Here is a 24,165-nt window from a genome sequence, read left to right on the forward strand (position 1 = left end):
TTGTATATAAATGGATCAGCTTTTATTCAAGTTATTGCTTGCTCTATCAATTCTGAAATCAAATTGGCGCATGTAACAAAATAATGATTTTTTTGGCCAGAAGTGAGCATTCAATACTTCTTTTTCATTAGTTTTTAACAGGCGATCCTTCCCTTCAGTATTAACAGTGTGTGTAAAGTTATAAAAGAAAGAGGCAGATCTCAGTTGCTGAAATTAGTACGTTAATACCAGCGCATCTCCTGTGGTCAGGCGGAGGCTGCCCCGAGCAAGGCAGAGCACGTGGAGAGCGCTCCTTCCCCATGAGCGCATTTTGGGCAAGGTTTTCCACGCTTACGCACCTGGTTGTGTTAAAGCCCCGCCGCTGTTTACATTTCTATCTGCAGAGATCAACACCGATAATTCCCCCCCAGCGGCCAAAGGCTGACTCACTCGTGGCCATTTCGGAGCAGCTCATCTGGGTTCCTGCGCTCGGGAGCAGCGCTTCCCCGCAGGGCTACGCCTGCCCTCATCCTCCCCATCCCACTGCGAGCTACATGCATGCATTCCCTAAAACACGTATGCCTTGAAAAACAGTAAAGAGTTTTCAGTCTGGAGAAAGGTATCAGAAAGCACAGGAGCCACTGGTGTCCTCCCCAGCCTCACCTTCACAGCTGGCAGCATGTCAAAGCCCCGGGACAAGTGGCCGCTCAGCAGAGCAGCTGAGGGCCAGGCAGGGAGCGTGCCAGCATCATCACCTGCTTAGACGCAGAGGCAGTGGGAAGTGTACCTCTAGCACAGCCAGCTGCATCCTCCCAGAACGTGAAATCAAGGTAGGCAGAGAGTCCTTTCCAAGTTCAAACCCTCCAAACCAGGCAGCGCTCTTCAGCTGTGCACCGAACGAAGGAACGGATGTCTGCCGGACACAGCTTCATTCTAACACTGCGGAGTTTATTGAAAACACATAAGGGCTTTGCACAAAGTTGGTCTCTTCTGTGGAGTCGTCCATGCTCAGCTGGTGAGCAGCAGCTCGAATGGGCCCCACATTCGCCTTATTTTGTTGGCCAGACAGCAACCACAGCAATTGCAATCAGCAGCAACACAATTACCACCAGCATTCCTGGAAAAGATGAAACAACACGTTAAGGTTGCTGCCTTCATCTTTTACAATTGGTCTTTTGCAATTAAGCTCTTCCTCCGAGTCCTGCTCCTCCTCCCAGCTGAGACAGATTTTCCCCCCTGCTCACCGCATGAGAGCCCCTCCTCACCGCCCCACCAGACCCTCGCACGCCGATCACCTGCACCGCGGCCCGAACCCAACAGCCCCGCTGGCAGGGCAGCTCCTTCCCTAACTGACCCTCCAAATTCAGTTTTAGCTGCGCCTGCAGAATATCTTCCTACTTCGACATCTGCCTTGCAAAAATTAAGGGGCAGGTTTAACGCGCTGCAAGAACGGTGAAGCTTTTCTAGAATCCCCCTCCACCATCCCACTGGGGAAAGGATTATTCAGAAGGAAACCCAAATTGCATCAGGAAATTGTTTCCAATACAAACTACTCCCACATTCAGACAGAACGATTTGCACGGCAGGAGCAGCGCGTTTGGGGATGCGTGTACCTGGCTTCGGGAAACGAACACCAAGCAGCACGTAGGGAGCCCGGCGGTGCTCTGCCCCAGCTCTGGGTGCCCAGCCCTCCCGGCTGATACGCTAACGACTAGTTTGATCTCACAAATGTGCACGGCTATTTATTAGCTCAGGCGCCCCGCGCCGCTCTGCGGAAGGATGGCGTGAAGAGGGGCGCGTTACCAGCAGAGCAGAGTCACACAGGCGGGCTCTCCGCAGCCCCAGCGCTGCGCCACGCAGAGCCGCTCGGTGCCGGCGGCACGGGGCACGCCGCCTGGACGCTGCCTTGTCGCAGCCGAGAGGAAAGCCCTTCTGGGCTGGAGGGGACAGGCAGAAACGCTCTCCTGAAAGCATACCGGGTGCCACCGCCTCCCAGGCACCAAGAGCCCCAAAAGTCAAGGCCTGGCACGGGCACGGCCCCTCGGGCAGCGGCGCTGCGTTTCCCCCGGGGCCGAGCTACCTTTCAGTTACTAGGCTGGTGTGCCGGTATCTGCTCGGCGCTGTCCCCCGCCAGAGCTGTGGGAATATGTTAGGGCTCCAAGAGCGGAAAAAATGTCCCTTCGCTTGGTCCGCTAACAGATGACTATTACTCAACCACTTACAATATTTACAAGTCCAGCTCATGGCAATTAAAAAAGGATGTATTAAAATAAACTCCTCTTTCCAAGCTGGAAAAGGATATTAGACATTGCTTTTTGTAAATAGTGTCATGTTTTCTGTGCAGAAACTGTTTCTGTGCCAGGGGTCCGTGATTTTTTTCCAGTGCAGCGGAGTTGCCACCACCAGAACTCCTCCTCTTCTGCCCAGCTGAACGCGGCTGTTATCTGCCCGGGGAGGGCAGCGAGCAGGGCACGGCCGCAGCGGGGCTGGCGGGGACAGCCCATGGGTCGGACGGGACCACGTCCTCCTGCTGCACGGCTCACCGCAGCTACGGCCCTTAGGGACATCGCGCTTGTACGCAGGTGATGCTACAGCACGGGCTGCAGCTGGACAAAACTGTGCATTAATCACATTTAACAGGGAACGGGCTCCTAAAAACGTTTGGCTGTTGCTGCTGCTTTCTGCCCCCGCCTACCAGCGTGATCCACGCGTACAGGAACCAGCTGGGTGCTGGACCACGAGCGGGTGACTCGCTCCCACCCCCTGGCAGGGCTGCGACGCCGGCATTTAGCTCCGGCTTAGCCCACCCACCACCTCCAACTCAGCCATCAGCACAAACTGCTGAATTAACACGGTGCAAACACCATCTTTACTTTTACTGCACTTCTAGTCTCTGAGCTTTTACATCTTCGTGTACGTTTTGAGGTACTCAGCGAGGTTGGAAGCAAACAGCCTGCTTGAATAAGGAAGAAGCAAGATCTGATTAAGCTTCTGCGTTCACATGCTCTGTTATGTTTTGCACTGGAGGGAAAAGTTTTAGAGGGTGCAAATCCTTAGCGCAGTTCCAGTGTAGCAGAGTTTATGGACTTCAGCAATTAAGAGACAACCGAGATCGGTTTCTTGGAAAACACTCTATAGGTGTGAATTAGTAATGATACGAGGTAGGGTTAATGGGGCATAATTATTCTTTGACAACTCCCAAGAAAAACTCCACATAAACGAGAATTATTACACGGCAGGAACCAGGGAAGGTGGGGGACTAATAAAGTCTGGCTAATGGGCAGGGGCAGAATGAATAGGAAACTCGAGAGAATGGGTAGGGCAACAACAGCAGGACAGCAAAATGAAAGAAACTTCATTTTTTTCCTGGAAAGAGACTGGTATTAAAAACCTGGAGCCACTTTTCTGTTTCCAAAAGCAGTGGTCAAGTATTTATTCCCCATATGAGAGACGGAGAAGCAGAGATGGCACGTGTCAGCGCAGCATAAATCAGAAATCAGCCAGCATTAAAGGCTTATCTGATCCTCACAATATGCACAAAAAGAATAGGACAACGTAAATTGGCAATAGCATACAAATTTCAAAGTACCTCTTGCATGATAGAGACCAGATGTTACGCACATTGTATTTTTTCCTATACTACAGAATAACAGATTAGAAGGATCTGAGGCTTTAAACTTGGGTGTTTCACAGCGCGCAACATGCTTTCCTACCCAAAACCGCAGATAGGACCTGACAGCAATTATGCACTCTGGATTCCCTGCCTGCTTTGCCTTTCTTTGCTCAAGTCCCATGAAACACAAATAGTCCCCTCGACAAGAGCTCCTCAAAGGAAAGTTCACGAATCAAAGCCACCAACAAAGCCAACGGGAGCTGGAGAGCAGCGGCAGCAAGAACCAGATCCCCGCACAAAGGAGAAGCGAGCAGCGACAGAAACACGCTGGAAATGCGCTGCAGGGGAAGGTGAGGAGCGACGGCAGGAGCCTGGGCGCAGTCAGGGCCACGGGCTGGGGCGGCTTGGAGGAAGCTCTCGAAGCTCCGCGTGCCGCAGAGCTCGAGGCCGTGCCGTTGTTCCAGCGTAGAGGAGCGGCCCAGGAATGCAGGACGCCTCCGCAGGCTACTCCGAACTCCCCTTCCCCTGCCCTTTCCCTGCTGCCCCCACGGCTGAGCGCCCGAGGCCCTTCCCGCAGTGCCGCAGGGGTTTGGGCACCCAGGGGGTGATTTTCCAGCCCCAGCTCGTGCTGGGTGTCCCAGGGGTTAACGATGGGCGCAGATGCAGTCAATGGCCCAGGACCGTGCCGCTGGGCCCTGGCTGGGCAGGGGGAACGTCAGGGTGCAGAAGTCCCCGCTGGAAACAGGACCACACTTACAGCCCGGGGCCTCTGGTGTGCTGCCGGCTGTCCTCGGGGACCACAAACACCGCTCCGGCAGACGACAGCCCAGTAAGTCATCTCACGTCCTCCCTTCTTCCCAACCCTGCCTGCCCCACAGCCGCGGGGGCACAGAGCACGTCCCTGCCTCTGGAGCCGGGCACCCACGGGGTGCAGGGCACAAGGGGCACCCTGGGGCACCCGGATGGGCTGGGGAGCAGCAGCAGGACAGGGAAGAGCTAACGGTGCCGCCACCGTGCCTGTAACCCCACAGGGCGCTACATGAGCCTGTTTGCCCTCACCAACTGCTGCGAACCACGCACAGCTCCGATGGACCCATTTCCTCGGAGAACAGCGGACGCCCACCGCCAGCCGGCAGCCGGCCGTTGCGCTTGCATTAACCCCCGAGCACCTCCAGCCCCTCCCGCTGCCCCTTCAGACGGAGGCCGCTGAGCCTGACCGACCTGCAGGTTCGTTAGGGCGTTTCTAATTCCCCCTGCTAACGACGGCTGGAGCCCGGCAGAAATTTCTGCCTAGGAGCACCGACGAGGAGAGGAGCCCTCTCAGCACCCATACAAAGCAGCCAATTGTTGCCTGTCAGCTCAGCGCTCATGCCAGCTTTGTGACAAGGCAATATTTACTGTGAAATATCCACTTATTGTGCTGAATATAACTCCTGGGAATCTGAGCGTGTTTAGGATCTGGCAGGGATTCAAGTGCCTTTGCAAAGGCAGGCAGGAACTTTGTCATAAATACATCTTGTTTTGACAACTCCCTCTTGAATATGTGTCAAAAGATTTCTGGGCTGCCTCTATCAGACTATCGATGTACCATTAACGCCGCGGCGCGCTGCCCCGTTGGATGCGTTATGTTCCTACCAGCCGTGCTGCGTTACAGCGGCCCCCAGGGAAGCTCTGCAGCGGCGACGGTCACCGCGAACGGGGCTGAGGCTTCGTTTCCATAAACCCGCGCTGTTCTGCGGGGCGCGGGGATCACACCTGCCACGTACGGACGAGGAGGGTGCAGGCAGGTGCTGTGGGGCCATCAGAGGTCTCTAGGGGTCCCCAGCCCCGCTCTGCTGGTCCCCAGCCCAAGGAAGGCAGCAGCGGGCACAAGGCACCGGCATCACGATGCTGGCGCGGTGCTGCCGCGGGTACCAGCCCAGCTGGGCTGACGGTGGGAACAGGCAACGTGGAACCAGGCAGGCGCTAGGGATCAGGTCCTGAATGTTTGAAGAAATGCTGGGAGAGTTTGTGACAGCAAGTGCAGAGCCAGTTTGCCTGCGATAGCTTGGACTCAATGAGCAAGGAAATCTCTTCCAGTGCCTGCTGCTATAATCAGTGCAGCGAGCATCGGATGGTCCTTATAAATAGAAGTAAATACGAGCATATGCTAAGGGATGATTTCTCCTTTCCGCGGGGGTCTGTAGCCAGGGTTTCTCTTTCAAGTCCAAACCAGAGCGCTCTGGCAGCAAGGCATTTCTCCTCCCCCCAGCCAGGGAGCAGGAAGAGTCACCTGGACAAGGACCTGGCCAACGTGACCCCTGCCTTTGTCACCCCCAAATCCCCCAGGACACCCTGAGATTCGGTGAGCAGCCGTGCTTTCGGCGAGCTGGACGGGTCCATGGGCTCGGTGCTCCTCCTGGATATTGGGCACGTTCAGAAAGCGAACGCAAGCACGCCTTGGCTGGTTTCTGGATGGTGAAATAAATACCGATTTCAGCCCATTAAAAAACATTCTAAAGTACGTGTGTGCGTCCAAGTCAAGTGCCCTGACTTCAAAAGCTGAAAGGTTACATCCAGGTCTGGTTCAACAAAGTTTAGCTCGCAGCTGGCAAACCCCAGCAAAAAATGAGGCGCGCCTGTAGCAGATCTCCCCATGCTCCCTGCCTGCAGAAGGAAAAAGGGGAAAAAAGAAGAGGGGAAAGCCACCCTGAGCCAGCTGTCTGCCCGTGGACGACTTTAGAGCATCCCCTAAGACCCGCTCCTTCGCCTGCTGGTGACTGTCTGTGGGAATGGGATTTTGCTTGGGATTTTCCACATCATTTCCGTTGATTTGGGTGCAGTGTCATTCTCAGTAACGCTAAGCTCAGCGGTGGTGTCTTTTATAGATTCTAAAGAAAATAATAAATAGCATGCTATGACTTTAAAGAGCCTGGTATAGCATTACATTATCTGGAAAAAGCTGCCTGCTTTATGCCAAGAAAGTTATATTCCCACCGAACTGTCTATGCAGAAGTTTATGAATAAGTCTTCTTTTATAAGTGACACGGAGCGCTAACTTATAAACACATAATAGTTGTTTTATAGGGTAGGAGAGAAGCGGGGAGAAGATGGAGTTTCAACAAGAGGCTGCAGAGGCAGGGCTGCTTTCTTTTTTTCTCTTTTTTTTTTAATGTCACAGTTTAAAAAAAAAAAACAAAACTTTATCTGCTTTTTCAGTAAGTTCATTTTAAGCTCGTGTTGCCAGATATATGGCAGAAACCCTGCCCAAATCTGTTCAAAACCTTGATTTTCAAGGCAACAGAGAACCAACTTGGAAGGCTGACGCAGAACCCGATGCGCATACCTAAAGCACTAGTTTAACATGGCAAGCACCCGAAGAAATCCATCTTGCTGTCCTTTATGTTCCCTAAAAAAAGCCAAACACTTTCTCCCCCAAAAGCTATAAAAATCTTTCCTTCTAACGTTTTCCTCGTCTAAAGCGAGACGGGGTATTCAATTTGTATTGCATTAAGAACCACTTTAGCATAAATCCCACACTATTAAGCTGGCTTGTATGTAAATACACTCCCCGATTCCTACACCTGCACCATTGAAACCCCCTCTCTGGAGGCCTGTTCTTTATTACTTCTGTGACAGCCAAACTTTTTCTTGGGCGATACACGTCTGTGCAAAGCGCTGCACTCGCACGTTATCCTACGCCCCCGTCCACCCAAAGGAACCTGGCCCTTATTGCTTTTGACCTCCCTTTTCAACCGGTCTGACTTGAGAAATTTAACACTACAATTGTACCTCTCAACTCTGACATCGAAATCATTGGCAATTCTCAAACAAATCAAGACCAGGCTCTGAGAACAGTTATTAAAGGCTCCAAACGCCCATGTGTTTCATTGGGTCTACGGGAAAAAAAAAAAGACACTTCTCAAAAAAGCCGAGCTCTTTGGAAACAACAACTATTGCATTATTAATTCCTTATTTGGAAGAAAGACAGACCTAGGTCATTCCTATGGAGGAGGAAAAAACTCAAGTTATTCCCCGTTTGGAGCTGTTTGTGCAACAACAGGTTAAGCTGAAGGAACGAGCTATCGGAATCAGACGCATAGGCTTTGCTTTTACGCGTTAACTCCTCAGGCCACTTTAGTTCACATAGGAAAAAAGCCTGCATTTTTGTGCTTTTTGCCCCGTCAGGTTGGAGCTGTGCTTCTCTCGCGGCACGCAGACGGGTTTGTTATTGTTACTGCGAGCCTTTGATCAGGGCCCGACCATACCTTACGTTACTGACAGCAATACCTGCTGGCAAACAACGCGTGGATAAACAACAGCGAGATAAAAAGCACAATTGGGAAACAAATGTCAAATGTAGTCCCAGAAGCAACACGACGTGAGTTTAAATCCAAAACGTTTATTGCTTCAGTGATCAAATAATCCCTGGAGTTCAGGTCCCATACCACATGCACAGCCCCACTGAATGAAAGGAAGTGAGATAAGTGTTTCTCTTAATCCATTATTGTTATACCTCAATTTGCTTCTTTTTTTAATCTATTTTTCAAATTACAAATGCATGCCAGATAGTATATTGAACTAGTTCCAAGTGCAATTGCAATGAAATCCCATATTCTTTCAAGAAAACGATATATTTTGTAAAATCCCAACCTTAAATGAACTGCAATAGTTGGAGGAATAGCTCGAATGGATGCACTCGCAGCCTCCCGCCACTGCTCATGTCTCCAGCAAGGCCAATACTCGGGCTGTGCTAACGAAATCCACTTTTGGCAGCAGTTAGGCGGCTTTGATCCAAGGGTTTAAGATGCCACATAAATATAAATTTGACGGCACACCTCTAAGTCTACTTAAGATACACAATTTATTAACCTCTTGCGTTAATCTGAGAACCAGACAAAAGAAGGGCAGTGGGAATAGAGGAAGGTTTCCTGAAGGAGTTAAGGAATACAGGGACATTTTACCTTCCGAGACACGAGAACTGAAGCTCAGAGAGAGGTAAGACATTTGTTTGGATTTGAAGACAAGTCAAGAGCACGGCAAGAACTGTAATAATCTGCAATTTCCAGGGAAAATTGCTGGAAAGGAAACACTGAGCTAAATTTGTATCTGCTTTTAAACCCAAATGTTAGTTCACACAGGACAACCTAGGAGAAACAGTTCAAGGTACATTTGATATAGAACTGCTGAACCAGAGAGCACTGAAACAGTTTATACACTTGCCTCCGTAACACCTTTCTGCAAACCGTTCTAAAGATTTGGTAATAAAAATATTTACTGGACTCATCGCTGCATAAAAAGCAAATGGAAATTCACCACGAGGGAAAAGCTTTTGCGAGTTACACGCCTTCCCCCCAACCCACCACTGCCCGTACCCTTCGCACTCGCTGCCGTAGCAAAGAAAAGATAGATGTATTTAACCAGCAATAGTGACTACGCAGCGATTTCTCTCTGAATTGGTTAACGGTGCTGAATGCAGAGGGAATGACAGGCCCCCAGAGCACAGGCTGTCTTCTGGGGGAAACGAGCGCAGGGCCTCGCGCCCATGCCCAGCCAACGCGGACAATTAAGACCAGCGGTCTCCCCACCAGCCTCCCATTTGGCGTTTTCCCACACAGCGCCTATTTCACCTCCAGTCACACCTGGCAGCCCCTGCTCACCCCTGCCTGATGCCTTTTGCTAGGGGAAGCATCGGATGCAAGCATTCGGCTCCGTGCAGATCACCCAGATCCCAGCGAGGAAGAAAACTGGAAACATGCTCATGTTTTTTCCTTTTGTTCCTGCTCGAGTGACTTCACAGACTTTCCTTGCTTGTCCCCACACTGCTATTATCAAACTATTTCCAACCCCAAAGGTCATCGGCAGACATGGTTACTGCATTTTTTTGCACGTGGCTTATTTTTCTTCCTTTTTTTTTAAATTAAATAAGCACACACGCTTTCCAATTTTCCCTTCTCCAGACTCTCTAGCATCCTTTCCCTTACATAAGCAACGCCAAGAAACAAGATCAGTCAAGCCCTGTGCTGCGTTTCTGGACAACTGTGTTACAACTTGGAACAGCACTTGTGAAAGTTTGAAAAACCCCAGCGTGCACTAAGTTTTCCCAGAAGAAAGGAAACAAAACAAGCCCAAGCACGACCACAAAGGTTCTACAAATCCCTGTGTTTCAGACCAGGTTCACCCAAGTGAGCCCGACCAAGCCGCAGGTGTCACCTGAACTCCTGCCTTTTGGCATACGCTGTGCAAAAGTCAGCAGGGAAGGGTGAGAAAGCGCGGATTTAAGTGGAACATCCCCTTCTCCAGGTTCACCAGAAGTCACTATCCCCCTGCCACTGAGGGCAGAGAGGAACAGAAGCAGCTTTTGGCACGGACCCCAGCTTCGCGAACCGTGGAGGTGCGAACAGCCGGCGCTGCGGTGCGGCCAGGTCAGGCTTTCCAGGCAGGAAGGCAAGGACCCACAGAAACCCAAAGGCTACCTGCCATCGGGTGGCCCTTCAGCAGCACGGGTCTCGGAGGTTTCAACCAGCTGCCTCGCATTCGAGGCTTAGAAAGCCCTGGAGATTTACCAACCTGCGAGGCCAGCGGGGCCGAGATGAGTTAAATCCTGGAGACGCGGCACTCGCCGCCTCCTGCGGTGCCCTCATGGCTTGTGCTCCTGCTCACATCCCCGCGGCCGTGCGCCTTCTCCATCGCAGCTCCCAGCCGGCGAGGGGCCGCAGCCCAGCTGGCAGGCTCGGGGGGCTTTTCCTGAAAGGAATTCTGCCAGGCAGCCGCCCACCCCGCAGCCGCTACCTGGAGCAAGCGGGACGGCAGGAGACATGACAGATGATCCCAGCGGGGGGCTCTTGTTCCCCCACTACTTTCTCCAGTAAAAACAAATGGAAAAAAAAAATAAATAAAATGAAAGGACTGCTCTGCTGGCCTGGCACAGAAGGGGACATCTGCCCGTGTCCATCTGCCATCATCCTGACACCCCGGGCTTTGTTTTTGGTAGGGTCACTTTTCCAGCATTATAGCTCCCTGAACCGGCTCACCAGGACACCGGTGCCAGGACAAGGAAAAAGATGGGAACGTGGGGAGAGGGAGCAGGTAACCTCCAGATCTGCTTAGACGCATCAGTAAATCACTCCATTAGGCTCTGAAATCACTTGAGAATGTATTATCTTTTGCCTCTTCCTTTGTTTTTCACTCAAACAAATGCTGGGACTACCCACTCACCAGTGAGATGGATATATTACAGTGCCAGAATGCTTCTGAAATGTTTAACGCACCAACAACTAGAACTACACGTGAAAAAAAAAAACAACAAACAAACAGTAAAATAAAAAAAAATCACGGCTCAGGTCAGTTAAATGAGTGGAATAAGCTGCAGAAACAAAACTGCAGTTTTACGGGTCTATCCGAACCTGCAAGAGGAACTTTACTAGTAAGACGTTGACCAAGGATAATAAGTCATAGCACACAAAAAGATCATATACTGTTCATACCAAGTCATTTAAGGTCAGCTTAAGTGTTCTTGAAGTCTGGTCCATGTGTCTTTTATTTAAAAGAGTGCCCTACTTGCACAGGAATTGTAAGAACTTTTGAAAATGGGACGCTGGCTCCTAAGTCACTTGGATACTTAACTGCGTGGTCAGAAGGGTTGAGATTTACATACAAATTGCAAAGCTTCTAAATGGCTTCCTCAGAGCAAAAAACGGGGGTGGAAACGAGAGAATATTTAATGATTAGTTCCTTATGGGTCCGGCATTCTTGAAGCGTATTTCTTGCAGTCCCTGGAACACTCCTGCATTCTTGATTGCAAAATGGCAATAAGTGATTTCCTTTAAAAGCCTTGTCTTTTATTGGAATACTAAAAATACCCCACTAGCCCCACTCCACTCCACTCTCTCTCTTTCCTGGACAGGCACCATCAACCCTGATGTATTCTATTTTGAAGACGGCAATAAACATTTCAGCATGGTCTGTTCAATCCCACTTCATAATAGATCTTGCATTTCCAGTGGAGCCCCTACTAGCACCATAAATCATCTTTACACAGACTTAAGTACGAGAAACTACAGCTCAAAGGCAGCATGGATTTTTTTCTGTTAAAAAAAATGAAAATGGGTACAAAACAGTCAAAAATGAAATGACTGACAGCTTTAAACATGAACCTACTGAGATGACCCTACAACACAGGGCTGTTGCAATGGTTAACAAACCTGCACCGTGCAGCTCCGCTCCAGTCAATTCATTTGATGTAAACCTACCTGCAAAAATGATGTTTTGGGGGGTGAAGTTCAGAAAAAATTCTCTCCACATCCATTACATCTGAACAAATACAGGTTTTCAAATCTGGGATACTCTGGCTGTTGCTTATTTAAAAAGCCACAGATGAAGATTAATTACATACTATGTCTGAACTGGTTACACACATCTAACGCTCCTTTTTTTCCTTCTATATTGACTTAAAGTCTGAACTGCTTCACTCGTAATGTCTCTCTCCATCTGCTACAGACCCTGGAGAAGAGCTCAAACAGATAATTTCAGGTACATGACAAGATGACTACTGCATAAGCCACCGTTTTATCATTAATGTTCTTGGCTGAGGCAAGGAGCTTCTCCAGTAAAAGTGGTTGTGCAATGGCGTTCAAGAAGTGAGACCAACTAAGTGCAGGATGTAACCAGCTGTCCTAAGTCTTCAACATCAAAGTCTGTATGTAGTCAAGAGCCAGAAGAGACATAATTCAGAATGCTAACGCAGGCTCCACACACAATTCAGCGGTGGATGATGAAAAGGGCTTCCTGAGTGTCAGTCTGCCCTCTGGGAGGTTTGGCTGGGCAAGGTTATCGAGCGGCTCCCAAGCCAGCCCAGCAGTGTCAGTCCTCATCAGCCCCAGCACGAGGACTTCTTTCCACGTTACGGGACTCTGCTGGGAAACCTGACCTCGCCAAACAGTCTTGGTCACATCGTAACTCTGCTACAGCAACTGCCCTCGGCTCACTCCACAAACTACGCGCAGCACAGTAGCTGCAGACCGGTGCCCTGTGGATTGGAACGAATACATGCTGTAGCTGTCACCTGAACACAAGTCTAATTAAGGTAGAAAACGCTTATCTTTCAACTTTTGGAGTCTCAGAGGGAAATAAACCAGTTTTTATAGCAAACTAGTTTTTGATCATACTTGTGGCTGGACAGTCTCACTACCTGCTTGCTGCTGTCACGTGGATGGTAAGCTCTCTGCTCCGCACGATACAGTTAGCAACAGGTTTGCTTAGCATCAGCTTCTCCTTCTTGGATAAATCTGACTTCACTGAGCCCTTCCCCATCTGCAGTGTCACAAACATGAGAGTCTGCATAAAGAAACCACACCTATTTTCTTTTCTGTTGACACATTTCATGAATTTGAGCTGGGTGAATCTAGTTCTCCATCAGCAAGATCTGGTAACCATAGCAAGGAGATGCTCTTCTGACACCAAAGAGAAGAAAACGAGTCATAAATCATACAACCATCACGTTGAAAGGGACCACGGGTTTCCAGCACAACCCCATTGCTCAAAGCAGGGTCAGCACCAGGCTCAGACCGGGCTGCTCAGGGCTCTGTCAATTTGAGGCCTGAAAACCTCCGAGGACGCACCACTGCTCACGGAGCACACGCTGGATTCTCTCTGGATGATGCCAAACCAGATGTGTTCATTTTTGCAAACAGGCTGTGCTACTCAGAAAGTTACTCACCGAACCACTAAAACTGCTTCAGGAAGAACGGCACAGTAGAGACAATGCAAAAAGGTAGTGCTGAAATGCATCCCAAATGCAATGCTGAGAAAAAAAGCCCCAAACCCTTGACATCTTTCAGTCTGGCGCTTTCAACTTTTAAGAAAATTCTTAGATGAGACTGCATTATTTTAAAGTCAATAGCAATTTGGAAAAATAAAGTGTTTCGCCCTAGTTTCTGCAGAAGTGAATCAGCCCGCATGTAAAATTTTTGAAACAGATATAGCTGTTTTTTGTTGAGGAAAGTGTTTCAACAATTCAAAGAACAAGCCTTCTTTTAGAAACTTGCTCAACCTTTGGCAATCCAGCTTAATCACCATACAAAACTGCAGAAACCAGTAACCAAATACGTCTTATTAATACAATTTACAGCTGCTAACAACTATAAGAACTTTCTAAAAATGCCAAGAGAAATAGGCCGGGAGAAACAATCCCTCACAAACAACGGAGCCAATAAATACAGGACTGTGATAAGAAATTAGATTTGACTTGCATAATCACTTCTAAAAGTTTTTGGTAAATGAAGTCTGAAGAGCAGAAGGCTGATAAAATAACATAGTTCAGTAGCAATGAGAAAGTTTCATGCCGATGAAGTAGGGAATTCAATCCTTGCTGAATTCTTGAAATCATTTAGATGTTAACAGAAGTTCCTTCTCCAAAAAAAGAAGGAAAGGCATCTCTTAAAGCCCACACACACAGATCCTTGACTGCTATATGCTAGTGTACGATATAAAACTATTTTGGTTTTGGAAGACTGCATTGTCTCCTGTGTCAGGACGGCTATTTTTTAAATTTAATATTTTAATTTCTGTCGTGGGCAGAGCCAAATCTGTACAGTCTATCTAAGTGCAGGACAAAAGGTTCTCTCATGTTTTGAAAAAAAAAATTAAAGAGAAAAAAAAAAGAAAAAAGGGGGAAAACCACAATATCATTTCATCTCAGAACCTTCCTAAAACTTGAGAAGTTTATAAACTCTTAGCTCCAGTTCTCTTCCTTTGCCTTCCCACATGACAACTATAAGCTGCCACAGCAGCTGCACAGTAAATGTCTTCAAAGGAAATACAAAATAATTGCTCTCAGAACAACGGACAGAGGGAAAAAACCGTCGGGGTGATGTGAGCAATGCAGGGCTGACACAGCCGTGCCCGGTGCAGCGGGTGCCAGGGCAGCCTGGCGGAGGTTTTTGCTCATGGCAGAGACAGGCAGCAAAACCAGAAGAGAACCTGCACAAGGCACAACGGTTTTATTCTCGTGTATCTTGCGCCATTTGCTTCTGTTGGAGAATGTTTCTCTTTTCAAGCTCTTTAAGGTATTGCTAGGTACACGTGGGGTTTGACGCAGAGAAAAAATGAAGAAAAATAGGTCTGCGTGAGGAACGTACGCCTGTTATCAAACAATCAACAAGGATAAATATACTCCAGAGCAAAAAGTTGCCTGATTTACTAAACTTTTTTTTTTTTTTCCTTAAGACTAATCCTCTAAATCTACAGAGTTGATTCCCCTCACACTTCTAGCGGGGAGAAAAAATCCACACTGCAAAGAGGCACATAAATAACTGGGATCATTTGTCTGAACCCTGCTGCCGCCCCGACAGAGGGACACTCCATATGCTTTTGCAATAGCACTGTTTTGATAGTATTACCAGGAGTGTCCCTTATTAATCATGTTGCCACTAAAATTCTCTCTGGAGTATTTGCTGATTCTATACTTTTCCAAACTGTTTCACTTTCCTCTCAATTTATGAAAAGCTCACTGAAGATGACCACATCGAAACCTGGCCTCTGCTACTAAAAACTGGGGGTAAAAAGGGGAATATAAAAAATAAAAAAAAAAAATCACCTTTAACCATGAATTTTCTTCCATTTACTCCTTTCCAAAGAAGAAATTCCCCCACCCCCAACATGCCAGTTTTAGCTTTTGCTGCATTTCTGTGAAATTGTTGTGAAGCCTCAGATATTGCGAGTTAAGGTATCATTAACATTCAAGAAACACTTCCCTGGATGTTACTATTTGAGCCAGGATCATTGGAAGAAATTTGGTATTGGCTCAGTCCTTCAACCTGCTGAAATCAATGAGCTTATTTGAGCCTGTAAAGTGTTCTTAAAGGCACGCTTAAGTGCCCTGCTGGATGAAGAACAAAGAACTTGGCACCCCGCGGACCCGAACCCTGCTGAGGTGCGAGGCATTTCCAAACATTTCTAATTAACTAAAAGAATCCACAATTAAGAAAGTCGCAGTCGCTCGGTTGACAGAATAAAGGCAGCGTTCTGCAAAGCATCCCATGTTGCCTGCTGCAGCGGCATTCACCCTGGTACGAAACCGGGCAAGGGCGAGAAGAAAGAGGCCTCGAAAGGGCCTTTGGCACGGGTCATGGCCTAGCAGGGCCCAGGCGTCCTCTGGCACGGGTCAGCCACAGCCAGGCCTCGCGATGCCGCTGCTTCGAGACCAGGAGGGCTGACAGGGGGCCCGGCACAGCAGTCTGCCACCAGCCCAGCCGGCCGGGCTCCACAGAAGGGGCCGCGCGCTGCCACCATCCCGGCCGGCCCGCTGGTACCACGGGGCCGCCGGCTCCACGGGGAAGCTCCGCTCGCTGCGAGCGTCTGCCGTCCCCGGCTGCTGGCGCCAGGTAGAGGAGGTGGGCCTGGAAGGCCCCACAGCTGCCTCTGCAGGGCAGAGGGAAGCGTGAGCTCGCAGAGCTGCAGGCTGAGGAAGCGAGGCCCACGGCTCTGCACGGGTCGCCAGGACGATCGCTGGTCTGAAGGCCCCGCGCTCTGCGCTGCTCCGAGGACTCTCCTTTCTGCAAAACTTTAACTTAAACCAAGTGGTACAATCCTTCAAAAATTACGCTTTTAAGCTGGCTATATCTATCCGAATCAGAAAACAAACAGGCCTTCCAATGCATTTTTATAAAGGCACACCTCAGACTGCACCACGGGTTTCTTTCTTCTTTTCAGCCAGAGTTGGGAAACTCAAGCTAGCTCAGTGCTAAGTGAGGGGTGAACATCGACATCTACCCTGAGCTTTGCCGCAGCCCAGGGTTTGAGGACAGAGCGTGGCTTGAGGAAACCGATGCTGACACAAAAAGCACTTGCTGCTCTGTGTCAGCAGCAGTGTGCACGCTCCTGCGCCCGTGGAGGTGTAAGGTTGTCTGATGGCCTCACCTCCCAGCTGAAGAGAAAACCTACACCTTGACTCCTGTGTAGGGCCGTCTGGTACAGCCACGCATGGGTACTCCTAAAATAAGAGATTTTTTTTTTTAATTATTATTTTTAAGATTTCATCAAACCCTGCCTCAATCACTCAGAAAGTTTCGGACTGCACACACCGTGCTGTACTAGAAATAAGGCTGTCTGCAGATGGTTAATGTAATGCGTATTAGGTGCAAACCACTGGGGCTGCGGTAAGATGCTTGGCAGCATTTGATCTCGAGCAAGGCACAGAACACGACGGTAATTTAAATAAAGCCTGTACAGTTTATCCAGAGCTTCCTATCCCTTCGTTCCCATCACATTCTCTCTTTCTCTCTTCTCCGTTCTCGCTGTGAGCTCGCAAAAGCTGAGCACATGCCGTGGAGCCTATCTTGAACCAGGAATTTTACTCACCATGTATGGCTTTAGGAGGAGGCAAATTAAAAACAGAAATGAAGGGCTGCTTATCGTTTCATTTTTTAGCACGATAAAGTTTTGGTGTAAAGTGACCCTAATAAAATTTATGATGGAATATCCTTAGTTTCTTTCTTTTCAAATGAAGGCTTGGATGCAGCAATCAGTTTGCTTGCTAGCAATCATATTTATTTATTTATTTATGTTGTTCACTGGGGTTTTAAGGACTTTGAGAGGAGATTTTAAGAATGATCAACTGCCAAGAAACATCTCCCATTTAGCTGCCTTGGTCATAAGTCAGTAGCTGACATTAGCACAGCAGATTCTATCTGCAAATCCAATAATCCTAGAACTATCAAACATAATTTTCCCCCGAGATTACTTTTGGTGGGGAAGAACATCCTTTGCAAGGCAAAACATTTTTTTAGCATTTTAGCTATCAAAACACATGGCGCAGCTATAGTACTCCCCATAAAATCCATTTTTCAGCTCCCTTCCTCGCTCAGCTTGCCAGTGAACATGGGAAACCATTAACTCAAGCTGCTACAATTAACTCCCAGCATCTTCTTCAAAGTCTCAGACAATCCCGAGCTACTTGTCATGCAAACAACCTGTGAGATTCATTCTCCTTGCAAGGCAAAAGGAGGGGTAAATTACTGAGTTAAGTAGATTACTGGGGAAGGAGTCACACTCAGCAGCCTTATGAGATGATTATACCCTGGGAAATTCATACGCCAAATCCCCAGGCCCTGATAGCGCACATTCATTACCAGTTTCAGGATAAACCGCAATCAAGAACCTTCTTGGCAGCATGAAATATTCCTTTTCCAATGAACTTTCATTTAGCTACCCAAAAAGAACATCATGTTTAAAATTTTACATAAAAATATCTCACAGCAGCATTTAGCAATTTAGCACTGACTTCATTTTTTTTCCTTTTTTTTCCTCTCAGAGATGGGCCAGCATTTTGGAAGCAATGATGCTACCAGTACCACCATCAACATAAATGCTAAAAAAGTAATGCTCTTGCTCCGTGGGTGTGTGTGCGCGCAGTACTGCCAGCAACAGAACCCAGGGACTTCAGAGGGGTGTTTGCAAATAAGACAGAGAGCAGCAGTTATCTGTCATGTGCGTTTAATAAATCCAGCCCAACAGAGCAGCTTTTTCAATCCAAAAGAGGAAAAAAAAAAAAAAGCTTTGCGGCAAGAAAGCCAGCTGCTCTAAGAGCAATGGGAAACAGCCCGTGCGATACACAGGAAGCTGCAGGAATGAGTTAAGGTTACAAGTTCCCCAATTAGTGTCCATTTGCCCCCAGGGTGGATGGGTGATGCCTGTGACCTCTGTACTTCACCGAGAGTACTTGGCCTAAAGTTAGGGAAGTTCGGTGCCCACAGTACTGGATAAAGGGGCATCCAGCATTTTTTCCCCCACTGATGGCTTTTTGCGACAAGCACTGCTGGTAGTGGCAGGTTCAGGGAGAGGCTGCTCCACAGATGTTCCAGACTTTGCTTTATAACACACTTCATTTTCTTTTTAAAAGACTTCTATACAGTATTATTCAGCAACCCTCCATTATCTAAAGAATTACGAATTCCCTATTTTCTTGATCTATATAAAGCAAAGGGCGTAACCCCATCAAGCTCGAGAAGGTGAGAGTTTGCAGCGAGTTCTCCCTCCCACCTGGGGTATTTTTACCAAAGGCATGTCTTTAAAAATAGCTCTCAGAGAAAGTCTCTTATGCAAGAAGTTAGGCAGTTCAGGACTGCTGAACTGCAGTCTAGTTTGATCCAAGGAAACTCCACCATAAGAGACTATTTCATGCCCTGCTATCTCAGAGAAGGCAGATATAAACGGGAAAAAACAACACAGGGAAGTAGATGATCAACCTGATGAAGAGGGCTCACCTCAGAAAGCTGCGAGAGGTGCAGTGGCTGTAAAGCAAGGGAAGCACACGGATCTAACAGCAGTGCTGTGGCACCTGGGAACCACCTCAAAGAACACTGGGTTTGCCAAACCACCAGACGAGACCTACTCCATCGCTGCAGTGGGCAGCTCAAGTCATCTCGGCACGGTGGGGAGCCCACGAGTGGCCTCTGCGAAGCAGGGAAGCTCTCGAGAGCATCAGCCACGGCCACGCATCTGTGGGTAAAGGCCAGCTGGTAACGCAGCATTCACCACCCCCTGGGAAGAACAGAGGCATCACCCTGCTGCGAAGCAATTCCCAGCTCATCTGACCAAAGCACGGCAAACTCTGCATCGCGTCCCCAAATCCTGCGGCTTAGCTCCGGCTCCTCCGGCACCTCAGTAAGGTGCAGCACCGAGCTGGTCCGAGCAGGCTGGCAGTGCCGGTGCTCCCGGCAGGCACCGGGGAGCCGTGGCTGGACCCAGCCGAGCCACGGTGGGGATAGCAGCATCACCCTGCTCCAGAGAGCGTGGGTACATTAAGGAGCTACTGAGACAGGTCGGCTCCTGCAGCATGGAGCCTGGCAGCAAAGGAGAGCGATTCCCTGCAGTGACCATGACACCATTACTCCCAGTTCCTCCCTTCATCCCTCGTGGCCGCAAGGTTTTTTTTAGCTCTCACCTTCCAAGAACCTTGCCAGAAGAGCACAAACCCTACAGGGAAAGCACAGCCGGCCACGTGAGCCCACAAAGATGGGAAGCCTGCCTAGAAATAACACATTTCCTGCCTTCCTGACACCCCATTTCTTTCTCAACTAATGCTGAATGAACGCTTTAAAAGGAGAAGGGGGTCCTCCCCACTATCTCAGAATGACGGAGCCAACTTGGTGTCTCAGGTGAGCTAGACCACCGCTAAAACCTGCCACTGAGCAGAACTGAGCCAAAACTACCCCTTACCTCACGCTCGGTCCTCCTACAAACCTTGCCAAATTAAGCAAGGAAGCAGACGACTGGAGCTTGTACGTTGTAAAACTTGTTCAGTCATAACCCATAAAAATACCTGAGTGCCCACCTACGGACATGTGCCTCTGTCATAAACAGCCGAATGCCTCCTTTCTGGGTGCTGCCACATCAGCCAAGCTGCAACCTGCAGACACGCTCAGTTTATAAGGCCATTTCACATCTAGATGCTCCCCGGTTCCAAACTCTCTGATAACAAAGCATTCTTCTTTTGCCTTAATTATCAGGACAAAAGATGACCACCAAAATGCTGTCAGCACTCCTTGACCTTCTCACTCACAGATTAGCAAAGGAAAATCATGTTCTGCTAGACTCTTCCTTCCTTAGGAGATGATCTCTAGCACTTGGTTCCTCTGGTAATCAAAAATAAAGAATGCATCCTTCAAAAGGAAGCAAGCCAACCTGACTTCCCAGCTGGAAAACCTGTGTTCCAAGCAGTCACCAGTCACCAGAATCCAACTTTCCTTTTCTCATCGAGGCTCATACAGCACAAACCAAAGCAATCGCCTTTCCTGCAAGACTCCCAATTCCCCATCTCCCCATTTATTTCAAGCAAACTTGAAGGACCAACAGCACGACTCTCCTCCTGCAACAGCAGCTCAGAGGACACGGTCCAGGCTGGAGCAAATCCAGGCGCACAGAAGTCTCGGTGGGAGCATCCCAGCACAGGAACAGCTTTTCATCAGTGGGCGAGGCTGGCTGATCTAAACCCAAGATATTCCTTTGCGAGGAAGTTTCTCTCGTAGACCGCTGACCGCTAATATGCATGCACAAATATGCTACGAATGCCTAAATGCAAACACAGGGGAACAACTTGTTCTGCATCCATCTACACAACTGCATCCAGCTACCCAAGTGAAGAGCACTTTGAGGTACCACAGGTGATGGTAAACAAACAAATTCTGTTCTCATTCTGTTAGGAAGGGGAACAGAGGACATGGCAAAATAGCCATGTGCAGAGCGGAAATATTAATAATGCTGTTATTACCAAAGTAAACAGTAGAGCAGAAATAGTAACGCTGGGAAAGAGGTGCAGAAATTAAGAGAGATTAAAGAACAAAGTGTGTGGCCCATGAAACAATAACTGCAACCAAGAATAATGCTGCATGATGGAGATGTACAGAAGAGTAAATAGACTTCTCAATAAAGTAAGGCGAAATGCTTTCAGCATTTAATAAATTCACTGAAAAAAACATTTCCAGTCACACCAAAACTATTTACAAATCGAGGTCAAATTCATCAAATAGTTCCAGGGCAAGAAAGAAAAATAGAATGAGGTTTGTAAAATGCAACAGGGGAGGGACAGAGAAGTAACCACCATGTCCCTCTTGCACAATGTTTCAGATGCTAAAGGAATTCATCCAGGCATCAGAGAAGATGGGTTCAATTACTGCGTGGGGCTTTTCTAAGCTCAAATCTACCTGCTATTGGGGGAATATCCTAAACCACAGGCAGTAGTGTGTAACGTGAGGCAGGTCTCCCTCCGTTCCCCCTGCAAAACATTACCCTGTTGTGCCAAAAACGGGCAGGAGAGGCAGAGCAGGAGGGATTCCACTGCCGGAGCAGGATGTTGGTCTCTGGAGCAGCTGACATTTAGTCATTAGGAGTCAAACCCAAAAAAAGAGCGATTCACCTCGTATCTGCAAGCAGAAGCGCGCAGGTTGGAGGGAAGACACGTGCGCTCCAACACCCCGATGCGAAAGGGGAGAAGTGGGCGCGAAGTCCTGCACGTGTTGGGCAAGAGCCTGAAGGGAGGTCTCGTGCAGGAGCCCGCGGTCACGGGGACGTGGGAAGCTGGGGCTGGGCACGCAGGCAGCCGCCAAGTCTGAAAATCCACGTCCCCGCCCCAGCGCACACCCGAACCTCGCGCTCTGGCAGCGACCGGAGATCAACTTTAATTAAACATTTATCCAGCTCCCACGCTACTGCAGTGTCTTGTCAAAACACTCCCCCCCCCCGATAAAGTCGTTCTGAAAACACAAAGATCACCCAAAAATGCAGAATTCACAAGAAGCACTCAAATACTCTCATCTTGAGAAATTTGAAATGTTTCTGTTTACAATGCCGTGCTCCCCCTAAAAGCATGCCCTGAATTATTCGCTATGAATCATTTGGCACTACTAGTGTTTCTGTGGAAGGCCTGAACACAGGGCTTTTTTCCCCTCACTGTTGAGTCTTTAACTCAGTATCGAGGTGGGAAATTAATATTTTTGCATTTTATTTAAATGCCAGAATAACTGTTGCTGTTCCTTTAGCAGGAATGAGTCACTTTGGCTCTAAAAAGGTGCTTTTCCAAAACTTTTTAGCAGTACTGTCGCCTTGCTAACGCTCTAGAGCTAAATACAAAGCGCTGTCTGCTGGGATCCCCAAAGACATTATAAACACTGCAGTAGTAAAAAAAACCAGCCCTGCAGGAGCTGGAAGTCTTACAGCGCTAACACAATCACCGAGCTCAGGGAGAAGCAGTACAGCCAGGAATCTCTTCGGTTCTGGAGAGTTTATACTTTCCAGATTCCTTGAGCCGGGTAGTTCTTGCTGATTTGGGAGAATTATGCAAACATGCATATAAAGGGATTACGCTAAAAAATCGAACCCTCGTGCTATGGCATTGTGTTGCATAAAATCCTCATGCAGGGGGCTTTTCTCATGGGCTACCAGAAGCAAGTGACGAAGCGCCACACGTCCCAGCATAACCGCAAACTCCCTCCCGCCTGCCTGCGCTGGAGCACAGGTGAGGGGGGCAAGAGGGAGCAGTTATCACCTCCACGCAGGGAACCATTTCACATTATCTACATCGCTTCTGAATTCTAGCCACAACTCTAGAATTGCTCAGCGGAGGAATTAAAACAAGTTTATAACAGTTACTGATACGTGAACATTATCCCCATTCTACTCTGCCTAATAAACCACCCCCAAATTACAGCTGGCAAGTCCTCACCCCCAGCGCCTGCCAAGCCCTGACAGCCTGCGCTGGGTGCTCTCCAGCGCGTGTAAAACGTTCCTTAGGCTCAACATCCATCACAACTACTGTCTGGGCTCTACATCTCCAGGCAGCCTGCTTGTTTCCTCCCTCTCCCATCCTGACTTGGTACCAAGGCTTCTCCTGGATTAACGTGCAGTCTTCCACCAAAGCCACAGAGCACCACGATGAAGATGAAGTGTTTCGGCTCGGATCCGGAGACACGAGGCTCCTCCAGCTGCATCCCCAAGGCCACCTTCAGCTGCTGTGCTGCAGGGAAGCACTCGGCCCCCAGGCTGGGACCAAAGACCACGTCACATCTTTGTGAGCTGCTGGCTAGGGAGCCTCTAGCCCCAGTTAGCCCCGAGGCCTGGAGGCACACCTCGAGCTGGAGAGGAAGAAACGCCTCACTAAACACTTGCCAAGCCCCACAGAAGCGCAAAGACGATAAAAAACCCTTAATTTTCATTCTGCAATTTCTGCCCCAAGTAAGCTTATTTTGCTCCTCACATTTGAACCTCAGTGGTTGGACTCGGAAGGTCTGGAGGCCCCAGTCTGAGTCCAGCCTGCTCACAGCTCCTCTCCGTGCCTGCACTGAAATCTCTCTGCCAGCCAAAAGGAAACCACACCAGTGCTGCCCATTGCCACCAAGAGGTAGGAAAAACAGCAAATAATACCGAAGGGCTGTGGAGTTTATTTGCAACCACTCCGGGCAAGCAGGATGCTGATGGAAACACCAGGCCTGGTCTCAGCACCACAGACTTTAAAACAAGCCCACCACTTCGGCGAGGTCGGATACTTTGGGGCGATTTTGAAGGCCATTGCAGTTACCTGCCTCTCCAGCCTTTCCTCTAGCAGCTCATCAGCCAGGCACAGCCCAGGAAATTTCAAAGCCAATACTCCTCCCTGCGTAAATACAAACCCAGGCACCGGCTATTTGAGAAGCGGCGTTTGCCCTTTTTGGCTTCACCTCTGGCCCTCCGTTAAGGCTGAGGCCACCTCACAGAACCCTTCCTAGCCCAGTTTTCCATCCACCGGCGCGGGCAGGCCGGTTAGCCCGGCCTTTCTAGGGCCTGCTGGCACAACGGCTCCGTCCGGCCGCGGGGACGCACGGCACGAACAAGGGGCGGCCTCCGGCAGCGCCCAGCCCGCGCTTGCCGCTGGCTCCAGTTTGGCAACACGGCACAAAGCGGCGCGCACGCACGCACCGGCCCGGCCGGGCCCTATTCATGGGGGGCCGCAGCTTCACACGTAACGGGCCTCCGAGAGACAAAGCCTGCCAGTTTCTTAATTAAGTCTGAGTGAAAGACAGCCTAAAAGCATCCCCACTTACATCTCCGGAGTACCTTCAGTC

The 24,165-nt window shown here is 49.0% G+C and overlaps 1 protein-coding gene across 6 annotated transcripts in view; it reads right to left on the minus strand.

Annotated features, from left to right (window-relative positions):
- Positions 1-24,165, minus strand: part of STX8 (syntaxin 8) — a 98,841-nt gene continuing 74,676 nt past the window's right edge. For 3 of the 6 annotated variants that reach the window (XM_083804893.1, XM_083804894.1, XM_083804895.1), the window contains one exon: positions 1-1,096. In XM_083804893.1, the coding sequence (XP_083661019.1) occupies positions 1,029-1,096 (68 nt within the window). In that variant the 3' untranslated portion in view covers positions 1-1,028. The remainder of the gene's footprint in view (positions 1,097-24,165) is intronic. The other 3 variants (XR_014573907.1, XR_014573908.1, XR_014573909.1) reach the window with 1 other exon arrangement.

The sequence above is a fragment of the Anser anser genome (assembly GCF_964211835.1).
Source record: "Anser anser genome assembly, chromosome: 19".
In the NCBI taxonomy this organism is placed as follows: domain Eukaryota; kingdom Metazoa; phylum Chordata; class Aves; order Anseriformes; family Anatidae; genus Anser; species Anser anser.